This window comes from Miscanthus floridulus, chromosome 4, assembly GCF_019320115.1.
Source record: "Miscanthus floridulus cultivar M001 chromosome 4, ASM1932011v1, whole genome shotgun sequence".
In the NCBI taxonomy this organism is placed as follows: Eukaryota; Viridiplantae; Streptophyta; class Magnoliopsida; order Poales; family Poaceae; genus Miscanthus; species Miscanthus floridulus.
Window position 1 is genome coordinate 47,084,807 of NC_089583.1, and position 25,082 is coordinate 47,109,888.

Genomic DNA, 25,082 nt, shown 5'->3' on the forward strand with positions numbered 1-25,082 from the left:
TCCGCCGATCCGCCACTCTCCAGTTTTGAGGCCCAAAAAGGTCAAACCCACCGCTGATGGTTATGAGGCCGAAACCACCAAACCATCCATGCCTGGTTTTGAGGCCCAAACCAGCAAACCCTTCTCCAATGGATTTGAGGCCCAAACAACCAAACCGTCCATCCCGGGTTTTGAGGACCAAACAGGCAAACCCTTGTGCACGCCGCGCTAGATGTGACTAACCGATGTCGACGCGTGTCCGACCTATGCCAAGCTTGACACCTTCACCTTCCTTCTTGACTTGACTGATGCCATGAAGATGTGTGTCCTGTCTTCGCTAAGTGCCACGACGCCATCGTCTCCCTCCTTGACTTGGTGGATGCCGTCTCCATCACCCGCGTACTCTTGCTTATCAATGTCCCCAAGTGTCAGCCACCCACGGTCAGTCTTCCGGCCATCTTGGTCCCTCGATCCAAGCTTCACGTCCATCCTTCACCGCTCCTAGTCCATCAATAGGACACGTCTCTACTTGACCTTCTCCATGTCCGTCAACCGTCTCTATGCTCCACACCCGCACACCAACACATCCAAGAGACATGTTGCACAACACACTCAATGCAAGACAACTCAGCACAACACCTTCGGTTAGCCATTAGCGTAATCAAACACATATAAAATATGACTTAACTGGAAAAATCTCAAACCATTCACATATGTGTCAATCATTCATCACACACATATGGGCAGCAGATTTCCACCATGTGTTTACAACTACAGGAAACAAAGCAAGTAGAAAAGTCGATTTTAGAACTATCAACTACGGGTTGAGAGTCCGCTCTTGAAATTTGACTACGAAATTGACTTGTGAAACCCTCATCAGCTATCTAAACTGTCAACTTTAGTTTCTACTTTGAGACAAATTTAAATGGGTTTTCCGTGACATGGCGACTGGCGTTAACATCACGATCACGTGACGAGCTGAGCAACAAGAGCTAGTACGTACGATGTAATGTATAGATATTATCATTGAGATAGATTACAGCCTGTTCGTTTGGATGTGGCTTGTCGTAAACGATCGTAAATTTTCAGCCGGAACAATATTTTTCTCTCACACAAACCAGCCAATAGTACTTCTTCACGAACCAGCAACGATACGAACCAGCCAACCGAACAGGCTGTGTACAATAATTAACAAACTCACATCAACAAAATACAAATGACACCTGACGATTGGTTGGAGATTATAAATTATTTGATCCATGACATGACGCTCACTGGGTCGATCACTACTCACCATTGGCGCCCTTGGCAGGTTATTCAAGAACGACGACGTGGACGATTAAAAAGAAAAGGGAAAGATGCACGCGAGGGCCAGGAGCAACTGAAAGCAAAGCCGATAGACGATCATGGCTTCGGGGCGAGGCCTGCCTTGAGCTTCTGGATGGTGGCCACGTCGGTCTTGAAGGACTTGGCCAGCACGACGTCGTCGATGTCGCTGGCGCCGAACAGGGTGGCCGGGAGGGAGACGAGCCCCACGGCTGTCCTCCCGAACGCGGACAGCGCCTTGGCGGGCTGGGTGCCACTGTTGAACTGCCAGTGCACGGTGCCCTTGGGGAACACGAACATGTCGCCGGCGGCGAGGTCCTGGGAGAAGAGCTTGCCCGCGGTGCCGACGAAGCCGACGGAGAGCGCGCCGTCGAGGTCGAGCAGCAGCTCGGAGGCGCGCGGGTGGGTGTGCGTCGGGTTGATGGAGCCCGGCCCGTACGATCGAGAGCACCGCGTACGACACGCTCTGCCCGTTGAGCGCCGGGAACTCCGCCATGGAGGCCTTGGCCGCCGTGAAGTTTTCCGGGGCCTGCAATGCCAGCACGGCGCGGAGGCCCGACTAGGTGAAGAACGCGCCCGTGATGTTCGCGGCGTTGGCGGTCGCCGGGATGATGTAATCGGTCAGGATGTCTGGGTCCCCGGCCACCACGGCCAGCGGGACAGCGCAGAGCGCGAGCAGGACGAGCAGCAAGGAGGAGCTCGTCGTCATGCAGTTGTTGAGCTTCAGCGCCGCCATTTTCTTGTTGACTTGGGAAAAAGTGCTAAAGTGGTGGTAGCGACTGACAGTGACTGAAACTTTGTGAAAGAAAGGCGATGATGTGATGACAGTGACTGAAATTTTGAAAGAAAGGCAGTGATGACTGATGAGTAGCGATCAGGCCTCGCCTACTTATATATACATCCCATTCCCCAGGTTAGGGACAGGGACCTTTGAGTCATCGAAGACGCATCAGTGCATCATGCATGATATCAATTGCTGCTTAGGGAAATCAATTCAGATTAATTAATTCCTCTTCCTCCAGCTGCTTAATGAGGGTTTATCGTCCAAGCTGATTACAAAAGTCTTGCCTTGATCAGCTGAATGGATATTCAGAATTCAGAATGATGGTTTCTCCAGGCAGCCAAGTCCCGGATTCGCCTGCACGGCTACACAACAACGTGCGTTGTTGCGCCCTTGAGGACGCCAGCTCTTTTGGCCGCAAGTTATAAACTTACATTATCATATACGTATGCAGCTTGCACTTTTCAGAATTGTTTGCAAGTTAGTAGCCGGAAGAAGAAGACGCGACGACCGTACAAAGAAGAAGCTGTCAATGTAACTGTTGGTACGGAGTATACGAGTCGCATGCACAACTCAGTTGAGATCGATGGAGACTAGGAATGGAATTCACAATAGTGCAGTGCAGGTCCGCCCTGCAGCTTGCACAAGGCAAGGCTGTTCTACTTCTTCGCACTCCTAACGTGATCCATTCAGAGCTAGGTGCATTCAGGGTAGGCACATGTATGTCCACATGCATACGGCGCTGGAAACGTAATGACATTCGTCTCCAAGGCTGTCTCATTTCCATGATCCTTTGCTTTGCCAGAAATTACCCCATATAATAGCAACTATAGGGGTTACCAAACGTAGCTCTTTTTTCTTTTTTAATAATGGAACAAGGTTCCAGTCTCTACGGGAATGGTACACAGTTGATAATCACAGTACAAACCAAAGCCATAAGGCTTACAAACGCATGAGGAAACAAAAGCAAGGTTCAGCCCACGTAGTGGGCGCAACAAGAAAAAACGGAGAAACTAAGCCTCAATACGACACGAAAAGCTCCAGCAAAACTTCGCAAAGACAGCTATGGTCTCCCACCGTCTGCATCCATCCTTAAACAGTGGTTGTTCCTCCTCCCTATGCAGCATGCACCACTGACGGATACAATAATGTCGTCCTGAAAATTACCTGCATTGATGTGTTAGATTTAGCTTTCTTAAATACCATATCGTTCCTATTCAAACATATCGACCATCAAAACGCAGCACCTCCTGGTAAAATTTGGTTTTTATAAGCTTTAGGCTTAAACCATGTAGTCAGGAACCAAACAAATTGGCTAAGTTGGAAGGTGGTTGAATTCCAAAGGTGATATGCACAGAAACAAAGCGTGCAAAGTGGCAGTCAAAGAATAAATGTTAAATGGTTTCGACCGAACCACAGAGACAACATTTAACACTTTCTAGCCAATTCCTCTTGGCTATGTTATCTTTCATGAGGGTTACCCCTTTTTTAAATACCACATAAAATCTTAATAATAAGTGATACTTTTAATTTCCAAAGAGGGATTTTATGAGGAGGAACACCCTCTTGGATGAAAGCTGAGTACAAGGATCGGACTGTGAACAAACCATTCTTAGTAAGGTTCCACCAGAAAACATCCTTCTCATTTGTGAGGTACTTATATTACCTTTGACACGAAGTCAAACCAGGGCCATTCGGTTCGCATTAACCAGACCTCGTCTAAAGTACACATTTAGTTGTACGGAACCAAGGAAATTCGCCATTGTATCATCTTTGCGCCTCGCAATTCGAAATAGGGTAGGATAAACCTTACTAAGAGGTTTATCTCCTAACCACACATCCTTCCAAAAGCGCACTTGTTTCCCACACTATACCTTAAAAGTGCCACAAGATAATAAAAAAAACATCATTTGCCTTCATGAGTCCGGAATATGAATCCCCAGGCCTATGATGCACTTGAGTTAGAGGTTTATTCGACGGATATTTCCTTCTTAAAAGGTTTTGCCATACCCCATCCTCATTAATCAACCTAAACAACCACTTGTTCAATAGACATCTATTCTGTAGGTCTAGATTAAGTATTCCTAGGCCACCAAAATGTTTTGGTGTGCAAAGAATACTCCACTTGGCAAGACGATATTTCTTTTTATGCTCGTCATATTGCTAGAAAAAAACATGAGTGATAGTAATCTACTGCTCTAGGGAGTTCAAAAAACGATAACATAAACATATTAATGAGGACCAGTCGTCCCCCAACTGAGAGTTTACCTTTCCAACTACAGAGTTTTTTTCTAGAATTTATGCTCAATGCAAGCCCAATCCTTGATGGATAATTTTATATGCTTCATTGGAATACCTAGGTATTGGAAAGGGAAACTTCCCAACTGGCCGAACAAGCATGCATATTCTTGTTCATAGTCCTTGGTGTTGATATTTCTTAACGACTAGTGGAGGGATTCTGCAAGCACACAGAACTATCGCGTATCACTTCGCTTGGTGAGTACCGAGTGTCAAATTTATATTTTCCCAAAGGAAGGCGGGGGGCTAGTTTATTTTTTATCGTTAGGATTGCTAAGGAAAAGCTTGATCTTATCCTAAGTGGTTGAACGATAACGGTGGTTGTGATTGAACTAATTAAACTAATAAACAAGCTAAACTAGAGGTAGGATAGCTAGGTGGGAGAGCGAGCAATTTATCTTAAGTAACAAAGGGTAACCAAATGACTAGGAGAAATGCACTAGTACTTCGGGGCATAGCCCACCTACCATATAGGAGAGTTAAATAGACAAGGTTTGCCATGAACTCTACGATTTAATAACTATACCTAACATGGTGGAATACAGAGGATGGACAAGGCTGTCACCACTTACCAACTACCACAATCTATCTGGAGGCGTAGCCATATCCACAGGTAATTTATAGCCTAAGCACTATCGCTTAATCTACAAACTTACTACTTCGATCCAAGCTCTGATGAAATGAGATCAAAGCACCCTAACCAGATGGTGGAACCGGTACTAACGAAAGACTACTAAACAAAAGATAACCTATGATACTAATGCCGAGACACAAGCACCTAAGCTCACTAATGATGAATAATAATGAACAAGTACTTGACCAAAGCAAAGCAATAATACTAAATAAAGTATTGAAAGTAGAGTACTGAATAAAGTAAATGCTAAATGAAAGATTTACAAAAGAGCTATACCAGACCCAGAAGACTCTTCTAGACTCCGAGGATAGCTCCGCTCGCTCTAGCTCTACTTTCACTACTAAGCTACTACTCTAGAGCAACTCTAAACTAGAGAGCTTGGAGAAGCTTGGAATGCTTGAATGTGTATGGGGCACTTCTCCACTAGAGCTCCATGCCTCCTTTATAGTGATTAGAGAGGGTAGGGGGTACTTGTAGGTAGCCAAGGGTGGTCAGTGACCCCCTAGGGCGTCGGGCGGAACTTGGATCCACCGCCTCTTGATCATAGCGCCTTGGTTGCTCCTCAATGCCGGTTACTAAGACAAGCAAGTGCCAAGTTTTGGAGAGAAAGGCAGTTTCCAAGGTCGGTTGGAGGGCTCCAAGTCTATCATGGTGGACCCATGGATCCAAGGCCACTCCATCTCCACCTTCGGATCAAACCAACATTGGATCAGTGGTGGAGAAGGCTTGGAAGGACCTCTCCCACGGATCAGTGATGTGGCAGGGGCCACTAAGGCATCGGTCGGTGCCTAGGTGGCGTCGGCCGATGTGGCATGTGGGCCCATGGCCCCCTTGCCATGTCCACTGGCCTCCTATGTGGATATTTTTTTATCATTTTTGCTAAAATTCCTATATACAAATAGTTCTACAAGTACAAGTGGAACTAGGTGAATTATAAAGCAAAATCAACACATGTGATGATGATTTATCTCACTTTTGCTTAGCTTTTGGGTGAAATGTTGATGGTCAAAATGGGTGTTAGTGATTGTCCACAAGCTCCCCTAAGCTACCCCTTTGCTCATCCTGAGCAAAGATGCAGGTTTAGCATGGTATAGGTGTTAGATTAGGAGTTGCTACTATGTAACGTCCTGCAAAAACTTATATACAAACAAATACTCTCTCTTGGATTGAACATGTTAGCATTTTGAAATCCATCATCAGTCTTCGCAATGTGGGACTTATAGCTTTCACCTTGACACAAGCGATTGTAAGATGATGTAACTAGATAGATACCTTTTCCCTACTTTAGTTTAGCTCAAAGTTTCTGGAGGTTTTCATTAGATTTGAAAAGAAAACTTGCCTAAGTTCCTCAGATGGTTCCCTCAAGTCTCTCAATGGTGTTTGAAACCTCACCAAGGACATAGATCTTAGCCTTAACATCTATCAGTAAAGTTTATGTGGAGGTTAAGGTAGGGAGTAAAAGCATAGCCTACTTGAATTGAATATATTGCTAAGTCAAACACTCGGATCACAAGGAGCAACAAATCATACTAATTGATGAAGATGTGCATGTGTATGGTATATTTGGTGGAAGTGGTACTTCTTTGGGAAGTTTCCCTCTTCTAGCTTCTTTTTTTTGAAATGGCATGGCTACTTTTCTTTCTCTCTCTCTTTTTAACACTAGAGCTCTTTGCTCTTTATTCTCACTCTCTTTTCATAGTCCATGCCTCCCCTTTGATGAAAGATAGCTAGAGAGGTAACTTTGATTCTCATAGAGAAATACTATATGGAAAGCATGTGGTTGCATATTCCCAATGTAGGAATAGCATAAGTGTGTGGGTGTACGTGACCTTGATCAAGAAGCATGACAAGTTTCTCTATTTAAATAAACAAGGCTTGAAAAAGCTCAAAACAAACAAGCAGTTTTTATAGTGGCTTTATCATATGTGAATGAACATGTATTTGGCTCTGGTAGGGATTTATTACCATTGAGGAACTTCGAAAATTTGAGCACTGGGAACTTCGCCATGGAGGCCTTGGCCGCCGTGAAGTTCTCCGGGGCCTGCAAGGCCAGCACGCCACGGGAGGCCGGAGTAGGTGAAGAACGCGCCCGTGATGTTCGCGGCATTAGTGGTCGCCGGGATGTAGTCGGTCAGGATGTCTGGGTCGTCGGCCATGACGACCAGCGGGGTGGCCCAGAGCGCGAGCATGACAAGCACCAAGGAGGAGCTCATCGTCATGCAGTTGTTGAGCTTGAGCGCTGCCATTCTTCTTGCTGTCTTGGGAAAAGGTGCTGAAGTGGTGGTAGCGACTGACAGTGACTGAAACTGTGAAAGAAAGGTGATGATGTGAGTGATGACTGATGAGTAGCGATCAGGCCTCCCCTACTTATATATGCATCCCATTCCCCTGGTTAGTTGGAGTAGCGATCGAAGACGATGCATCATGCATCATATCAATCCAGATTAATTAATTCCTCTTCCTCCAGCTATTTAGGGTTTATCGTCCAAGGCTCCAAGCTCATTACTAAAGTCTTGCCTTGATCAGCTCAACGATTCATTCAGAGTTCAGATGAATGATGGTTTCTCAAGGCAGCCAACTCCCGGATACGCCTGCACTGCTACACAACGTGCGTTGTTGTGCCCTTTGCGTGAGTGAGAGATCTCTGAGGACGCCAGCTCTTTTGGCTGCAAGTTATAAACTTACATTTTCATATATGCAGCTTGCACTTTCCGAATTGTTTGCAAGTTTGTTGCGGGAAGAAGACGACTGCGACTGACCTGTACAAACAAGAAGCTGTCGATGTAACTGTTTATACAGAGTTTACGAGTCGCATCACAGCTGCGAGAATATCTCAGTTTTCGATTCGGTGGCCATCAGCTCATCCTCGGTTTCACTAGGTCAGATTCTCAAACTAGAAACCGGGGCATTTTTCCTGTAGGGGACGGCTACGGTTGGGGGCGCACCTACAGTGGGCATCCTCAGGCCCCATCAGCCCAGCCGCCCCTACAGATGGCACTGTAGGGGCGACTGGTAACCTGAGCCACCCCTATAGTTGGGGTTAATCTGTAGGGGCGGCTCAATCACCAGCCACCCCTGTAGTGCCCATTTGTAGGGGCGGCTGCCACCAGCCACCCCGGCTGTTCGACTATAGGGGCGGCTGAATCACCAGCCGCCCCTACTGATGGCGCATGAATAAATAGCAGCCACCCCTTTCTTCCACTTCAGGACACACTCTTCTACACACAAAAAAAGGTTGGGAGGCCTTAGGCTCCTCCTAAAAATTGCTCTACTAAGGAGGAGATTTTGATCTTAAATCCTTTGGTGGAGAGGCTCTAAAAGGTAAGGAAATGCTTCTCCAACTCTTTATTTTAAAGTTTAATTCGTTAGGTTAGTGAGTAATTTGATTTTTGGTTTTCTCTCTCTTCCATGGAGCTTGAGCTAGTTATGAGTGAAATTGGACCCTAATTTTCACTATACTAGGGTAAATTAGGTAGGGAAGTAAGATTGCACCCTTTGTTAGTACATCTTTGTTGATTTTAGTGTAGTATTAGTGAAGTTTGGTGCATGTGTCATGAAACCCTATATCTAGATCTAGATCTAGGATTTTGTTTTCTTTTTCTTTTTCAATTTTTTCTTTATGTGACCAGGGTTTGCATGTAGTTAAATGTGTAAGATTTTAATTGTTGCTAATGTGTAAAATATCCTCTATCCATGGCTACTAATTATCATTTAATATTTATTTTGATTCCTTTCTATAATGTGTGTTTTTAATTAGTTATGGATAAATAGGCCATTAATTAATTATCCTCTACCATGAAATTGGAATGGAGTTTGCATGAAAGGTAGTGGATGAAATATTAAATGTTGCTAATTATTTTCTTTGAAATTGTTTATTTGAACCAATTAATTTATATTTTAAAATATTTATGCATTAATAGTCAATTAATTAACTATCCTCTACTACCATGGATGCGTGTCTCAGGTATATACAATTATTCTCGAGTAATATTCTTTCTTTGGTTGTTTTGTTTCTATAAGATAGACTACAGGAACTCTTGGATGTATGGTTCGTTAAGACACGACGCTCTTTTCCATGATGAGGTGGACAAATTCATCAAAGCCACAAAGAAGCATGCAGCGACGTTGAAAGAGAATAGTGACATGATTATTTGTCCCTACAAAGATTGCAAGAACCTTATTGCATTTCGAGATGTGAGGACCATCAAAGAACATCTGATTAGGTGAGGATTTGTTCCGGACTACACAGTGTGGATTCATCATGGTGAAACAGTGGTTGTTGATGACAGCGACGATGATCTAGCTGATAAGCTGAAACCCAAGCATACTTGTCCCAATTCACAGACGATCTTGAGCAACAAATGGATCGTGACTATGGCAATCAACAAGGTGGTGGCTTTGGTAATCAACAAGGTGGTGGCTTTGGCAATGAACAAGGTGGTGATGATGTTGGTAGTGCCAGCAATGATGGCGAAGCACGTGAGGGGGATGCAGATGACGGTGATAACTTGGACGAAATGCTTGGGGCCTTTGGACCAGAAATATTAGAAAAAAGCAAGAGAGGTCTAGAAAATCTTGAGAGGGTGACAAAAACATCGAAGAAGACTGTGTATGATGCTGAGAAGGGTTGTCCGACATACTTCACACTGCTACGTTTTGTGCTTGAGCTACTCATCCTAAAGGCTAAGTACGGCTGGTCGGACTGCAGTTTCGATGATCTGTACGGTTTGGCTTGAGCACCGATGGAATGAATCCCTTCAATGAGAGGATGACCGACCATAGCATATGGCCAGTCATCTTGACCATGTACAACCTCCCAATGTATTTGTGTCAGAAGAGGAAGTACCTTCTCCACACCATTCTTATCTCCGGCCCCAAACAACCAGGCATTGATATAGACGTGTTCTTGGAGCCTCTGATGCAAGAAATGGAGAGGCTATGGAGGTATGGGGAGCCGATGTACGATGCATTCGGCGGGAGGACTTCATATGTAAAGCAATAATATTTGTTACTACCAATGATTACCCTACGTTGTTTGCCCTATCTGGATAGTTCAAAGGCAAGACTAGATGCTTAGTCTGTTTGGATGGTACTAAATGGGTGTTCCTAGATGGATCTAGGAAGATAGTTTACATAAGGAACCGGCGCTTCTTAAAGATAGGTCACAAGTACCATGGCAAATTGTACCTAAGATACTATGGCAACATCCCAGAGGATGAACCCTCTCTAGAGAGACGTCGTAATGGAGAACATGTGTTTAGAATGGTCCAAAACATGCACGTCGTCTATGGAAAGAAGAATCTGGATGGGATGATCAGAGATAGAAGCACACCTCCCATCGAAGGCATACCATTCAAGAAGCAATCAATCTTCTTTTAGTACCTACCTTATTGGCCAGACTTGGAGGTCCCCCATGCCATTGATGCGATGCATGTGCAGAAGAATGTCATTGAGAGTCTCATGTCTACCTTGATGGACACGGGCAAGTCAAAGGATGGTCTCAGATCATGGAAAGACATGGTGCAGCTGAACGTGATGTGGGAGCTTTGGCCGGTACAGCAGGATAATGGCAAGTACAGTCTTCCCATGGCTAGCTTCAACCTAACCCTAGAGGAGAGGAGAGCTATATGCAATTTCCTTAGGGGGTCAGAGTGTCGATTGGGTTTTTCGGCGAACCTGAAGAAGCTAGTGTCGATGAAGGATCTATCATTAACATATTGCAAGGATCACGATTGTCATGTGATGCTGATAGTGTTTCTACCAATTGCAATCAGGGCTATAAAGCTAGAGTTCCTAAAGATGGCCATCACCCGCATGTGCTACTTCTTTTCGAAGATCTCATAGAAGACGATTCTTAGGCAAGAGCTAAGTGACCTACACTGAATTCATGGTGGAGACCTAGAATCAGCTAGAGATGTGTTTACCTCCCGCTTTTTTTGATATAATGGTACATCTCATGATTCACCTGGTTCATCCGATCGAGGCATTGGGCCCTAGCTTCTTGCATGAAATGTGGTCCTATGAGCCGAATAGAGGCTCTCGACTGGAGTGGGGCGAAAGGTCCTGTACTTTGGCATAATTGAAGATATATGGGAACTTGACTATGGAAGGGATATAAAGGTGGCCCTGTTTCGATGCCTGCTGGATCAAGCAACATCAATTCAATGAGATCGGACAGAGAGTCATCGACCTCTAGAATGTAGGCTACTAGGATGACCCTTGGGTGCTCAGCTGAACATGTTGCGCAAGTCTTCTATATGCCCGACCCGCAAAGTAACCTCCCCCCAAAGAAGAAGACAAAGCACGTGGTGGCCTCCGGGAAACAACATATCATCGGAATTGATGGCGTGGGACGATGTTGAAGCTTATAATAAGTGCGATGAGATGTCCGCTATTCATAGCCTTTTGTAAGAAGATCGAGGCTAGTGGAAAAGAACCTGCCCAAAGATGTATTGCCATGGGAACAAAAAGGTGTCAAGGGGAAAGTTGTCACGATGGGCTAGCTAGTTTATGTAAGTGTGTCAGTGTTCATAAGACTACATTCATGTATGTGTGTGTGAGACTACATTTATGTATGTGTGTGTGAGACTACATTATGTATGTGTGTGTGAGACTACATTCATGTATGTAAGACTACATTCATGTATGTGTGTTTAGAAACTACATTTATGTGTGTGTGTTTGAGACTACATTCACGTATGTTTGTGTGAACAATGTGTACTAAGAATTTATCAAATTATGAAATTACCAAAATAAAAGTCGTAGATCTCCATGAGTTATTCAACTTTGGTATTCATTACTTTTTCAGTTGAAATGATTTGGAGGTCCAAATTATGGTTTCAACTTGTCTTTTTTTCAAATTTCAAAATTTGAAAGGTTCAAATTTAGTCAAATGACAAGATAACCAAAATAAAAGTTGTAGATCTTGATGAGTTGAACAACTTTTGTATTCAGTCACTTTTACATCTGAAATCATTTAGGGTTTGAAAATTTGGTTTGAACTTATCAAATTTTAAATTTCAAATTTTAAAATGTGTAAAGCATTGTCACATCCAAGTTTGATCAAACTTAAATGCTGAAGCATGATTTTAGAAATTTTTAGGAAAAAAAACTATCACATTTGGAGTTAGTATGAGGGAGAACAACTAGTTACAAAATTTACCCACAGATTCAAAAGAGAAATCACACTGTTCTAGATGATCCTTACATGATCATAGTGAACAGTAGTGATTTCTTTTTTTAATCTGTGGGTCAACTTTATAACTAGTTTTTCTTCCTCATACTAACTCCAAATCTGATGATTTTTCCTAAAATTTTCTAAAACCATTCTCTATCAATTTATTTTGTTGGTTTTGTCAATATATACATATGAAAAGTTTGAGCAATTTAAATTTTGAATTTTAAAAAAAATGCAACTTCAGACAAGATTTTGGTACCCCAAATGATTTCAGCTGAAAAAGTGATAAATACCAAAGTTGAATAACTCATCAAGATCTACAACTTTTGTATTGGTTATTTCTTCATATGACAAAGTGATAATGACATTGTTCACAAATGTGACACATCTCTCATAAGATTTTATAAACTATATAGACATGTGTAAGATTAGTGAACAATATGTGCTAAGAATTTATCAAATGAAGAAATGACCAAAATAAGAGTTGTAGATATTCATGAGTTGAACAACTTTGGTATTCATCACTTTTTATGTTGAAATCAATTTGGGTCTCAAATTTTGGTTCGAACTTGTTGTTTTTCAAAATTTCAAATTTGAAAGGTCCAATTTTGTCAAATGACAAGATGACTAAAATAAAAGTTGTAGATATTAATGAGTTGAACAACTTTGGTATTCATCACTTTTTATGTTGAAATCATTTTGGGTCTCAAATTTTAGTTCGAACTTGTTATTTTTTAAAATTTCAAATTTTAAAGGTTCAAATTTTGTCAAATGACAAGATGACCAAAATAAAAAGTTGTAGATCTTCATGACCTCTACAACTTTGATGTTTATCATATTTTCATTTGAGATTATTTGGTGTCTCAAAATTATTTTAGTAGTTTTGATTTTAATTTTTTAAAATTTAAATTTTTTTTCCCATTTTTAAAGGTTCAATTTTGCAATTTTAAACTGTTATAGTTGTTTTAGTTATTGTATATGTAAATATATCTATAAAAAATAATTATAAAATTTTATACTGTATTTTTTATTATTTACAGGTGAATAATTTATTTTGATTTAGAATTTTGAAAAAAAAAATTTCAACTGTAGGAGCGGCTTATAACCTCAACCGCCCCTATAGTGCCTCTGAGGTATATTACAGTGACCGTCGCTGTGGGCGCTAAGTGTTGGGCGAAATCGGGCTGTAGACGCCGTCAGACTACCCAATTTCGCCGCCAGCGCCGCCTGCACCGCCGCACCTGCACCGCCGTCACCTGCCCCTCCCTGACCCCTCCAACGTCTCCTCCACCGTCTCCCTGACCCAAACGCCGCCCCCGCCCCATCCACCGCCGTTCCCCAGGCCGCAACGGCGGCTAGGGTTTGGGAGCGCTCGCCCGCGGCCGGCTGCCCCGTCTCGGACCTCAACCTCGACCTCCGTCCTTGCCGGGCCGGCTAGGGTTTGGGAGCGCTCCTCGGCGCGACCCGTCTGCTCCCATGGCACGTGGCTAGGGTTCGCCGTGCAGCTGCTGGTGCCTCGTCCTTGCTGTCCTCTCCAACCTCGACCTCCTCCAGCACTCCCTCTCTGAACCCCCTTGGTATGCCCCGGTTAAGGTCGTCTCCCTAGTCCCTACCGTCATCCTCTCCGACGGTCGGTGGGCGCAAGCTCCGTTGCTGCAAGCAGCAGGTGCGTACATGTTTGTGCTCCAAAACATCAGGTTCTCTTTTGTCCACCTGCGGCCGTGTGGCTTGTAGGCCGAATCACGGAATTAGTAGTAGTTAGCAGTTCGCATCATGAGCCGTTTCAGATCTTGTTTTATCCTCAAGAACCGTTCTAGATTCAACGCTGCTCTAAGTTCCCTTGGATCGGCGTCTCACCACTGAAAGCTAGCTCACAGGTCACAGCCTCTGCATAGAACTCTAGATAGATGCCATCAGTGTTTTTTTGTTTGTGATTTGCTCAAGACAATTTGTTTGTGGGTCTTCCCTACTGTCTCAGCTTATGCCACTAGTGATTTTTTCTTTGTGATTTGCTCACTGATCTTGCATATTTGTTTTGCAATTTAGGCTTCTAATAAACTAGGAAAGTTAAACAAAATTTGTGATCCCATGGTCTCTCTACACTACAAAGCCTAGAATTTGTAGAAGTATTTTGATGTACAATATGTCTATCAATTTCTCTTTCTCTTTCTCTTTCTCTTACCACATGCCCACCTAATATATTGCTCTGGAACAGCAAAGAACTTGTTCAACAACGGATACGAATTTTACAAAGCAGAGGAATTTTGCCACGTTTGTTCTCCGAGCTTTCCTCTGGGCTGGGCTGGGCTCGCCTCCCTCCACGCGGCCCACAGTCCCTTGAGTCTAATTTCCTATGTCGGGCGCATCTCTTGCGCCACCGGCGCTACTGCAACCCGTCGTCGTCGAGAGGCCGCCGGCGAGTGGATAGAGATGAGCTGCACAGCCTGCAGCCCTGCACTCGTGAGGCGCTTACGTGATGCACAGCGACGGCGATAATTTGATTGCATCCGATTTTTTGACTTTTTCATTTTTTATATCAGAAACACAATCTCTTATGCGTCATCTCTTCATCTTCAACATTCATGTATGTCTCGAGTCCACTTTCATCCCCTCTTATCTTCTTTACTACTGCAGGGTTTTTCGCTGAGCGAGAGCAGCTGGGCTGCGGCCCCATTCGTGTAATCCGGGAGCGAGTATCCAGCAGGTGAGCACCAGATCTATGTATCACACGAATCGCCAGTTGCGGTTAGGACAGCATATAGATTAAATCTTCGGATTATTGCTTGGTGCCTTGTTGTTGGTAACTGGCAGGATTTTTTGGACAATTGCAACCATGTTCCAGTTATTCCTACATGCCCATCTATGGATGACAGTTCATTTGTTAATGACATGCTGATTTTATTGTTCACTTCAATTCTCCCGCAATGGGACTAGCCAAGTGCGTTTAGCAACATCTTGCATCAAATAAAAGTGAGGATTTTGACGTTTAGTATTTCCCTATGCGATAGTTGAACTGTCAAAGTTGACCGAGACAAGTAATTAGGCTGGCCTAGGTGTTCACCTAGTAAAGTTGAGAGTGCAATTTCAGAAAATAAGTGCTATCCTCGTGTTATGGTGTTATGGTGTCAAGCAAGTTGTATTTGCAGCCAATGCTTTCCTTTCCATATCCTTCACATCCCCATTTCCATTCAGAAAACGGAAATACACACTTGTGAAGAACATAAGGTGAGAGATAGACCAAGACCAGCCCTCTAGAGCTACTGCACATCTGAAAGTCTGTCTCAGAGCCAGGTAGCATTTAAGGATCATTTAAGTGGTCATGGCAATGATTCTCAAATCCAGACAATCTAATATAAAATGTTGCCATCAAAGATCAAATGCATGCATGTTGACTTAGCCTTCTCAATTACCTTCCTCATCAGATGAAAGCCGGCTGCGCAGATACTTCAGCAATGTTGTTGTTGGTCCAGAAACCAATGAACTGGGAACACAATATATTAACTTTGGCAGCTCCATAGAGCTCCCTGACAACTAGTTTAAGAAATGGTAGGAGAAACAGGGATAATACATACCTCCTAAGTGTCCTCATAGGATTTCCAGTAAGCAGAAGCTTTCTTAGGGTAGTCATTTTACCTTGAGTTGCGCATGGATTGTCAGAATTTTCAGTAAGGCAGTAACATAAACTATGCAAGGTTCTTAAAGGCCAAAGCATACACTTATCACTCATGCAAGAATTCAGATCTACGATCTGTTAAATACATAAAAACAGACAGAGAGGAATGCATAACATATGCCTAGGCAAACAAGCAGACCAATGCATAGTGATTCCAAACAAAGCAGACAAATAGCAGCATAGTGCAGAGTAGAACGAACCTAGTTCAGCTGGTAGACCAGATAATGAGTTATTTGATAGATCGAGGAGAGATAATTTGAGGTTGCAGGCTCCAACTGGATACTCCTTTAGCTGGTAACAGGAGAAAATTCATTAGGCATTGGGTTTGTTGCTGGATACTCCTAAACCCAAATAAATAGTAGCCTACCACAACTTACTTGGGACTAAGGCTACATTGTTATTGTCATACATATGGCGCTTTTGACAAATAACTTAATTGTTTGAAGTCATCCAAAGTTTTAACAAATAAGTTTGTTGTGAAAACCATCATCAAGTGGCAGGAAGCAACAATATAACTAAAGTTATTCTGAATGATTGTGCTCTACAAATTCATTTGAACATGTATCATGTATGTGTCCTAACTAACAAGATCTCAAAGGATATTCTACCCCACCCCCACCACCACCACCACAAAAAAAAGCCTACTAAAACAGTTGACAGGATTAGGCTAGTAAGCCTATTCGGGGTAAAATTGTAACAGGAAAGATAAATTATTATGTATGAAAAGGCCCAAGCATCTATCGCACCACTATTCGCTACTTGCAATTCCAAATAAATGCTAGATATTCCCAGCCAAGGAACTAGAAGCTTTTCTCGACAGTGTCTTCTTTTTTGTTTAAATGATGCAGGATAAATGTGCAAGGGTCTAGGGAAATGATGATAATATAAAATTGACAGTTTGGCCATGGAAAAGATGGGTAGAACCTGATTAGAATGGAGATCAAGTATGCCTAATTTTGATAATGTGCCAATATCAGCTGGTATTGAAGACAATAAGTTATTTCTGGAACACAAACAGAAAAGATGAATTTACATCACAGAAAAATAAATGCACAGAAAGAAAAAAAGGTGAATATGTCCTGAGTTGTGAGTAGAGAACAAACCCCATATAGAACTCGGCTAGTGAAGAGCAACCCTTTATGGAAGGAGGAATTGATGTTATTTCTGACACAGAAAGGTAGAAATCCATCAGTGCTAGTGAAAGAGTAAAAATGCAGAGCATGCACATGTGACAACATGGGTAGATAAACTCACTATTCTGATGCATGTCTAGGCGGATTAGTTTTGGAAGTGCTCCAACGCTACCTGGGATGGCTGTAAGCAGATTTTTTGCTGTAACAAGCTAAAAGTTAGTTAAATGCAAGCAAAACTCAAATGAATCACATAAATTCAACGGATCTTATGTTACTTTTCATACCGAGATTCAACTCTGTGAGCATTGTCCATGAGACAAACATGTTTTCAGAAAGCGTCACAAGCTTGTTACCCTGATAAGTTGTGCACTTGAGTTTCAACAGGCAACTGGAACAACAAAGTAATAGCTTTAGCATTCTATTAGTTCTTACCTCTAGATCCAATTTACTTAACTTGGAACAGCCAGCAAGTACATCTGGTATTCTGGATATGTTGTTGTTTGATGCCTGTACACGATGCATACATTATTTTGTTCGTGTCTAAACTAGAAAGTAAACAAGGAAGTGATAAATTGGAAAGCCATCAAGTGCAAGACCAAGAAACCAGATAACTATATGTCAAAAAGTAAGAATACATCCGATGCAACTTACCTTGAGTTAGGACAAGTCCGGGCATTTGGCAAGGCTAGGTGGAATGTCAGTAAGGCAATTATTTGAGAAATCAACCCTGGCATAAAATACATGAATATTAAGCATCACACATTGCTTCTACTCTTCACATGATGTACTAATCAACAGCTGTTGTACACTTTGTGAGACACAAACATGGTGGAGCAGTAAAAAAAAAGGCATGCAGACTACGGAGATCTGAAGTACCTGAATATAGGGTTGTTGTGTGTCTAAAAAAAGCAGTTTAAATTAGTTATGATGTATCTTCTATTATGGATAAGTGGAATTTAAAGGGTTGTGGGTGTCATGTTCTACATTTTCATCTCTGGCAGAAATGATGAACCGTACCATCTTGTAGTAGGCATATATTTGTCTATGTCCATCCTTGTAGTCCATCTTGTTTGAGTCATACAGCATATGCAGTGGTTGGCCTAACTGTGAATTTTTTGCTTATTTTTTCTTCTGTCCATCTTGTTTAAGTCATACAGCATATGCAGTGGGCTAGTTCTGCTTTCTCTTTGTTTGACTACTACTACTACAAGTACTACTACTACTAATACTACTACAAGTACTACTACTACTAGTACTAGTACTACTAGTACTACTACTTCTACCACTAGTACTACTACTTCTACTACTTATACTACTTTTTTCTTGCATCTCTTAGAACAAGGCACGAAATATCGCGAACATCAAAGAGTGCATCCCGATGCCCTGTGAATGATGAGCAGTCATCCCATGGAGAGCAAGAACCAGATGACTAGCTTACTCAGGAGCAGTTCGATAACGAGTTAGAAAAGGGTCTAGAAGTGATGCTTACTCAGGAGGACCTTGTCGATGATGAGGATCCAATGGGGGAGCCTAGGGAAGAGAAGGTGGAGAGGATGCCCAAGGCGAAGAAGGGGATGATGATGAGGATGAGGATGATGACACCTCATTAGGGGGATATGTAAGTCCAGAGGATCCTTTCCCATGAGAACCCAGACGGAGGCCAACGGAGGACGAGTTGGACAAGGATTTTGATCCGAACGACGAGGTACGGATAAAGCCTTAGTAGCTTATAAATTTGGATAATGCTATGGCTATATGTTACCTCTGCTAACACTTTTGACCTACCGTATACACAGGTCGTCCCTACTCAACCTCTGAAAAGACAACATCGGCCTCCGGCTCGTCTTGCCGGACAATACGTAGCGGGGCAAAGGAGATTAGAGGAAGGAGCCACAGATACTCACAATGAGGCCTCCGCTCCACAACCTCAGGACACAACCACGACTGAGACTGCCCAGCCAAAGAGGAAACAAGGGGGATTAGAAAGTCAAACCAATATCACGACAAGGCATGCTATGTGATAACGGAAGTCGGGCCAGACGGGCAGATCCTTGAGCCATATACATACAGGGCAAAATTCCGTAATCACATCGGGTTTGTAGTTAGACATAAGTTGAACCCAGCTATCCGTGGCTAGAATCTTGTACCTATGAGCCAAAAGGTAGACCTATGGGAGAAGCTAAAGCAGAACTTCAGGTTTCTAGAGGGAACGCACGAGTTGGTACAAGAAAATGCTTTTAAGATAATGGGGCAGAGCTTCCGACATTGGCGGTCGGATCTAAACAAGAACTTTATCCAACAAAAGTTATCTCCTTTCCACGAGTATGGCAACATAACTCCTAGTCAATGGGAGGAGCTCGTGGCTGAGAAGACTTCAGAGGCATCATTGGCCCTCAGTGCCTATAACAGCGAGCAGGCGAAGAAGAACCAACACTACCCTCGTCTAGGCCCTGGTGGCTACGCTGGCAAGCAAGAGGTCTTTAGGAAGATGGACGCAGAGGCCAAAGCTACCAGGAATACGGAAGTGCTGAAGTTAAAGCCACGCCTCAAACAATGGATATACGCGAGGAGTGTGGATTCATCCGGTAGTAGCCTCAAGTTTGCTAAGCCGGAGACCGGAGAGGTAGTATCAAAGATACTGAAACTTGCTGATGATAAGGAGAAGGGCGCATTCAACCCTTCTAGAGAGAGGGACGAGCTTATCGCTGCCTTGGGAAACCCCAAGCACATAGGACGCACCAGGGGGCTAGGGAAGAGGATGTCTTGGAAGCATGGATTCGTAGAGGAGAGACACATGTACAAGAAACATGGCAGAGACCGAGAGTCTAATCTTGAGTGCCAAGTGAAGGCTCTAGTTGAAAAGATGTTGGTGGAGAAAGGACTGTCTACGATGGAGCCACAGACACTAATGGGGCCGCTCGGAGAACTGGCGGTAGTTGGCAGCCCTCCGGATGTTCCTAGCAGTCAAGGTTCCAATGCAACCGGAACCCCCATCGATCGCATACGGGCGCCAACCAGTTGCAAATTGGTGGTTCCGATGGGCAGGCAAAACATGATCATTGAGGTCGCAACGGGCGTGGCACATCCTCTGGGCGGCACGTGGCACAATAGGGACATCCCGTAGGACTACACTCGGGTCGAGGTGCATACCCTGAAGCCTGAGTTCATGACTTGGAAGATAGAACACCCTACTCCCGAGGGGCTCATGTTACTCGGAGACGTCATGAACCAGTTCATCCTTTGGCACAGACGGGACATTGTATTGACCAAGTCTTCACCAACTTCGACTAAAGTTCATCCTCTGGAGCGACCCGTCGAGGACGGGGAGGTATACTCACCGGCCCATGACCTTGACCACCACATGCTAGAGACTTCTCCACCTCATACCGAGCAAGGGCATGATGATATGCCACATCCTTCTCCACCTCGTACCGAGCATGGGCATGATGACATGCCACGTCCTTCTCCAGCTCATATCGAGCAAAGGCATGATGAGATGCAACATCCTTCTCAACAAGCATAGCCGATACATGAACAACTAGTGTCTCATGAATAGCAATTGCCTCGTGAACAACCGATACATGAAGAACAAGTGGCCCCTGGAGCAGGTGATGCACAAGTTGACAAGGACGTGCTCGAATGGGAAGCTCAAAACAAAATCCCAATCAAGATAAGGCCATCGTATGTGGGCATTAATGACGTCTCGTCGGTGCACAAGTGGATGGCTCATGACCAGTTCAAGCCTAAGAACCAAGTAAAAGAATTTAGAGCACCAGCTTCTGAGGAGGGCACCACTAGCAAACTGCACAAAGGGTTTAACAAGTATCCAGCTGTTGATAACCTCAAATGGTCAAATGATTGCCTGGATAAATATGAAAAAGGCAAGAACTTCCTACCAAACCAAGTCATACAGTGCTTGCCACGTGGAATGAGAAAGTTCCACGATTGGTACTTGTGTGCTCAGATAACAGAACTAGAAATCTTACAAGCATGGATCCCTACCGGCACATTTGGAGCCCCAGGTGGGCAAATTGCCGTTGAGTTTAAGGATATCCAGGCATGCTTCCACCTCGGACGAATGGAAATGAATCTAATTCGCATGTGGTGCCTGTAAGTCCTTGCCCTCTCGATATGATATGACTGTAATCTTTTGATTTTGTTGTAACTAACCCACGTCATGATTTGTAGAATGCAAGTGGACTTTGTGAGAAAGAGGCCAGCTCTGAAACATGGGTATATAGACCCTTCACCTATAGCATCAATAAATTTTAATTACCCTAAAGAGTGGAAACTAGATTGCAAAGAACTAGGAGCTGGAAAGACACTTAATGAGAAAGGACATCAGGAACAAGAAAATATTGGAAGAGTCCCTCAAGGTTGTGGCATACATTGCCCTATGTTTTAAAAATCTCCAACAACACGATACTATATGGATACCATACCACTTCAAGTAAGTTTGACTGTATACTTAGCTTTGTTCAATATACTTTGTTCGATGCAAAAGAGCTTATGTGTTCCTTCTATGACTAAATTCATGTAGCGATCATTAGATTTGCTTAGGCATTTGGCTCTCACATAGCATGGCTTGGGTCTTTGATTCAGCAGATTTCCCAGTCAAGACATACAAAGACTTCATAGCGATTGTCAGGACGTATACATATCGACAATCCTCATTTTAGCTACTATGTTTGTATACATACTTGTAAGGTTCAATGTGGGATACTAACAAGTTGCATTTGCTAAAACCATTGGAATAGGGCATTCAGGCACTATGTCCAGGAACATAAGGGGAGGCATCATCCAAATAGGAAGGAAAAGTTGTATGTCAAAACTCTATGTGCGGTAAGTGTCATTTACTTTGGTACTCCATATATTATATGTCTGTCAATAGCATTACTTAACATCTCCATATGCAAAACACACAGTGCCCCAAGCAGAAGCCTAGGAGTCTACATTGTGGATACTACACATGTATTATGATGAGTACCATCGGTGGCTACAACAAAAACCCCAATCTGGTAAGTTTGAACCTCTTCGCTCGTAGTATGAAAAGTTCGCATATGTTGTGATATAGTAAACTTAAACTTGTTCTCTTGTGGTTGGAGAAAGATAAAGACACGAGAAGGAACCCATACAAGGATGATGAGCTCTTAGAGATGGTCGGCGACCTTTGCAACTTCATAATGGACCAGATTGTGTACCATAAAGGCACTTACCATCATCTTCTTTCCAACTTAGGTAGTAATCCTCTATACCAACTCCTTCGTGAGACTGATAGGCTAGCCCTAGGCCGTTGATGACAATGTGGACTTGTGGTATGGTTTGAATCAGACTTTGGAACGGTTTGGACTTTGTTTTGCATGTGGACTTGTGGATTTCTTAATGGACTATGTTATAATGATGGACTTCATAATGGACTATGTTATAATGATGAACTTTTGTGAATTATGACTTGTGATGATGTTCTAAATAATGGTCTTGTGTTTGTGGATGTATATATGTATATTTGTGGCGGTCAGATTCGAATTTGAATTATATATATATGTGGTCAGATTTGAATTTGAATTATTTATTTTTTTTGTTGGAAAATCCACTGTAGGGGTGTCAACGAAATATGGCCGACAGTCTACCTAGGGGTATGCCCAAGGTAGTAGATTATCGGCAGACAGATGCGCAAGCTACAAACAAGATGGTGACGCAAGACAAACAAGAGGTTTTATCCAGGTTCGGCCGCCGTGAAGGCGTAATACCTACATCCTGCGTCTGATTGTATTGTTGTATGTCAATGAGAGATGTTTTTTAGAGGGGTCTCCTACCCGCCTTATATAGTCTGGGGGCAGGGTTACAGATCTGGAAACTAATCCTAACCAGTTATATTTGTCATAGGTGAACGGATAAGGATTCCTAATCTAACCGACCAGGATCTTGCTTGATCTCCAAGTCTGCCTAGATTCCTTACATGGGACTCTAAGCAGATTGCCCGAGCCGTGCGTCGTCTTCTAGTGGGCCATACCCCCTGGTCTGGGCCAACCTAAGCCTAGCCGTAAGGGTATAGGGGTTAATACCCCCACACCTAGTCCCTGAGCACCATGTATTATGTTGCGACACGCCGTTCGATCTTCTTCAACTAATGCGATCTGTCTTCATGTCATCTCCAACTGGCTAAAACATTGACCAAACAAATATGCTAGTATTCTAGTTAGCACAGAGAGCAGTAGACCACGATTATAGCCGAAGATTCTGGTTGTCCAAAAAATGATGGTGCTCTAAAGAAAAAAAAAGATTCCTTTCCTGATCAAGTGTGCCCACTTGTATTTCTGAAAAGAAATGTAAGTGACCCTTGTACAATAGTAGTTATGGCCAACAGTCAGAGCGTAGGGATCGATAAAATAAGCACATTCACTGCAAGGTGAAGTGTGCCCACTTAGTCCCCGAGCCTAGTAGTAGGTGACGCAGGCACATGGTGCCAGGGTCTAAAAAGAATTCCCACTTAAGTTGAGAATCCAATCGTCGTACAAGCGATACGAGATGCACCGGCAGGTGCATCGTACTGATGTAGTCCCCGAGCTTGCTGGAAGGCGAGGTATCAGCCTTGTAGCAAGGTCTATGTGAGAAAAAATAAATGCCTCTCAATTGTATGTGAGTACAAATCACATGTAGCCGAGAAGAGCGATCTCCGAGCAATGTTCGAAGAGTGGTCAGGGCAGCCCCCGAGCACGAGAGTGGTCGAAACAGTCCCTAAGCACGATGGTGGTCTGGACAATCCCCGAGCACGATGGTGGTCTAGACAGTCCTCGAGCACGATGGTGGTCTGGACAGTCCCCAAGCACGATAGTGGTCTGGACAGTCCCCGAGCACAAGGATAGTCGTGACAGTCCCCGAGCACGAGAAGTGTGGCAAAAAACCATATGCCACTTGTACTATTATTTTATGTATTTATTTATTTACTTGCTCTGTCAAGTCCAATCTGACATGTCTGGTCAAAAAAGTAGACGGGTATAACACGTCATACTGCCATTTTATCTTGTTAAGCAAATAGTTGCGTGGCACTTGTCAGTAGGTGCGTCAGCATGGGCCCTCCCACACTGGCAACGAAGAGGCGCATATATTGGCATAGATCTCGAGGCTGTGAAAACAACCGTCTGCGGCGCATGCGCACGTCTCCCAAGAATACTAGGCAGACGAAATAGCATAACTCTTGGGTTAAATACAGTATAGGATAAGTAAGTTACTTTTTACTGAACCCCATTGCCATTCACAGCCGTAGCTTTCTTCTTCCTCTCGCCAACCCTAATACATCCGAAATCACCACCAATCAATCCTCCGCCATTTCCTCGTTCATCAGCAAGGATAGATTCATGGCAAAAAGTGATGCGCAGAAGAAAGCAGGGGTCATGGCAAAGGAATGGTGGAAATCGAGAAGCAACGAGCAGACCATTGAAGACCTCGTCACCATGGGGGTACTCCACAACAAGGAGCTCGCAGGATGGCGTGCGCCGAAGGGCAAAGGGTACCCCGATCCACAACCAGGTGAGATCATGGTGTTCGAAGACTTCTTTAAACAGGGATTTGGGGTTCTGGTACATCCTTTTCTTCAGGGGCTCTGTCTTTACTACGAGATTGGGATTTGCAATCTGCATCCCAACTCGATCCTCCTTGTCGCCACTTTCATACATCTCTGTGAAGCATATGGCAGCTTCCAGCCGCATTTCGATTTTTTTCGCCATCTTTTCTGTCTGTGGAAGAAAGGAAGCGGCGGTTCGAAGATAGCCAGGGGTGTGTACCTCAACCTCCGTGACGGCATGAAAGCCCAGTACCTACACTACCCATGGAACACGTCGCTAGACGACTGGTACAAGAAATGATTCTACATCCACGAAGAGCCGAACACGATCACGCTGTGCGACGTGGGGTACATTCTGGAGAAGAGGACAAGCTGGTTAGAGAAGCCTGAGCACCTAGAACAGATTCCAGAAATATTTGGAATGATCCCGTGGAAAAAACTAGATGGTCCGAGCATGGTCGGGAGCTTCATTAGCCGACGGATCTAGCCCTACCAGAGGAGAGTACATCCTAGCTAT

The 25,082-nt window shown here is 43.6% G+C and overlaps 2 protein-coding genes and 1 pseudogene across 2 annotated transcripts; 1 reads left to right on the forward strand and 2 right to left on the reverse strand.

Moving 5' to 3' along the window:
- Positions 1-1,383: 1,383 nt before the first annotated feature.
- Positions 1,384-2,014, reverse strand: LOC136551472 (germin-like protein 9-3; annotated as a pseudogene).
- An 8,431-nt stretch (positions 2,015-10,445) lies between these two features.
- On the forward strand, positions 10,446-22,233 carry LOC136548484 (uncharacterized). The gene is made up of 6 exons (XM_066539993.1): positions 10,446-10,555; positions 14,411-14,655; positions 14,830-14,899; positions 21,759-21,843; positions 21,927-22,019; positions 22,111-22,233. The coding sequence occupies exons 1-6, from the start codon at positions 10,446-10,448 to the stop codon at positions 22,153-22,155; spliced, it is 648 nt and encodes a 215-aa protein (XP_066396090.1). The 3' UTR covers positions 22,156-22,233.
- Positions 15,305-17,731, reverse strand: LOC136550650 (plant intracellular Ras-group-related LRR protein 6-like). Its single transcript, XM_066542277.1, has 10 exons — positions 17,653-17,731; positions 17,434-17,508; positions 17,286-17,355; positions 17,123-17,200; positions 16,972-17,032; positions 16,793-16,871; positions 16,069-16,159; positions 15,768-15,828; positions 15,606-15,676; positions 15,305-15,363 (listed from the first exon to the last, which is right to left on the reverse strand). Exons 3-10 carry the CDS (start codon positions 17,323-17,325, stop codon positions 15,305-15,307), a joined length of 540 nt encoding a protein of 179 aa, XP_066398374.1. The 5' UTR covers positions 17,326-17,355; positions 17,434-17,508; positions 17,653-17,731.
- Positions 22,234-25,082: the final 2,849 nt, after the last annotated feature.

Bases quoted from the DNA above. Each gene is read 5' to 3' on its own strand.
- LOC136550650 (XM_066542277.1), bottom strand. From the start codon at position 17,325: ATGTTTGTCTCATGGACAATGCTCACAGAGTTGAATCTCG. The intron at 17,033-17,122 runs GTGAGTTTATCT...TTTCTGTGTCAG, and splicing joins CCTAGACATGCATCAGAATA to AAATAACATCAATTCCTCCT. The intron at 15,364-15,605 runs GTAATTGAGAAG...GGGGATGTGAAG, and splicing joins GCTTTCATCTGATGAGGAAG to GATATGGAAAGGAAAGCATT.
- LOC136548484 (XM_066539993.1), top strand. From the start codon at position 10,446: ATGCATGTGCAGAAGAATGTCATTGAGAGTCTCATGTCTACCTTGATG. The intron at 10,556-14,410 runs GTGGGAGCTTTG...GCTCTGGAACAG, and splicing joins ATGGTGCAGCTGAACGTGAT to CAAAGAACTTGTTCAACAAC. The intron at 21,844-21,926 runs GTAAGTGTCATT...CAAAACACACAG, and splicing joins ATGTCAAAACTCTATGTGCG to TGCCCCAAGCAGAAGCCTAG.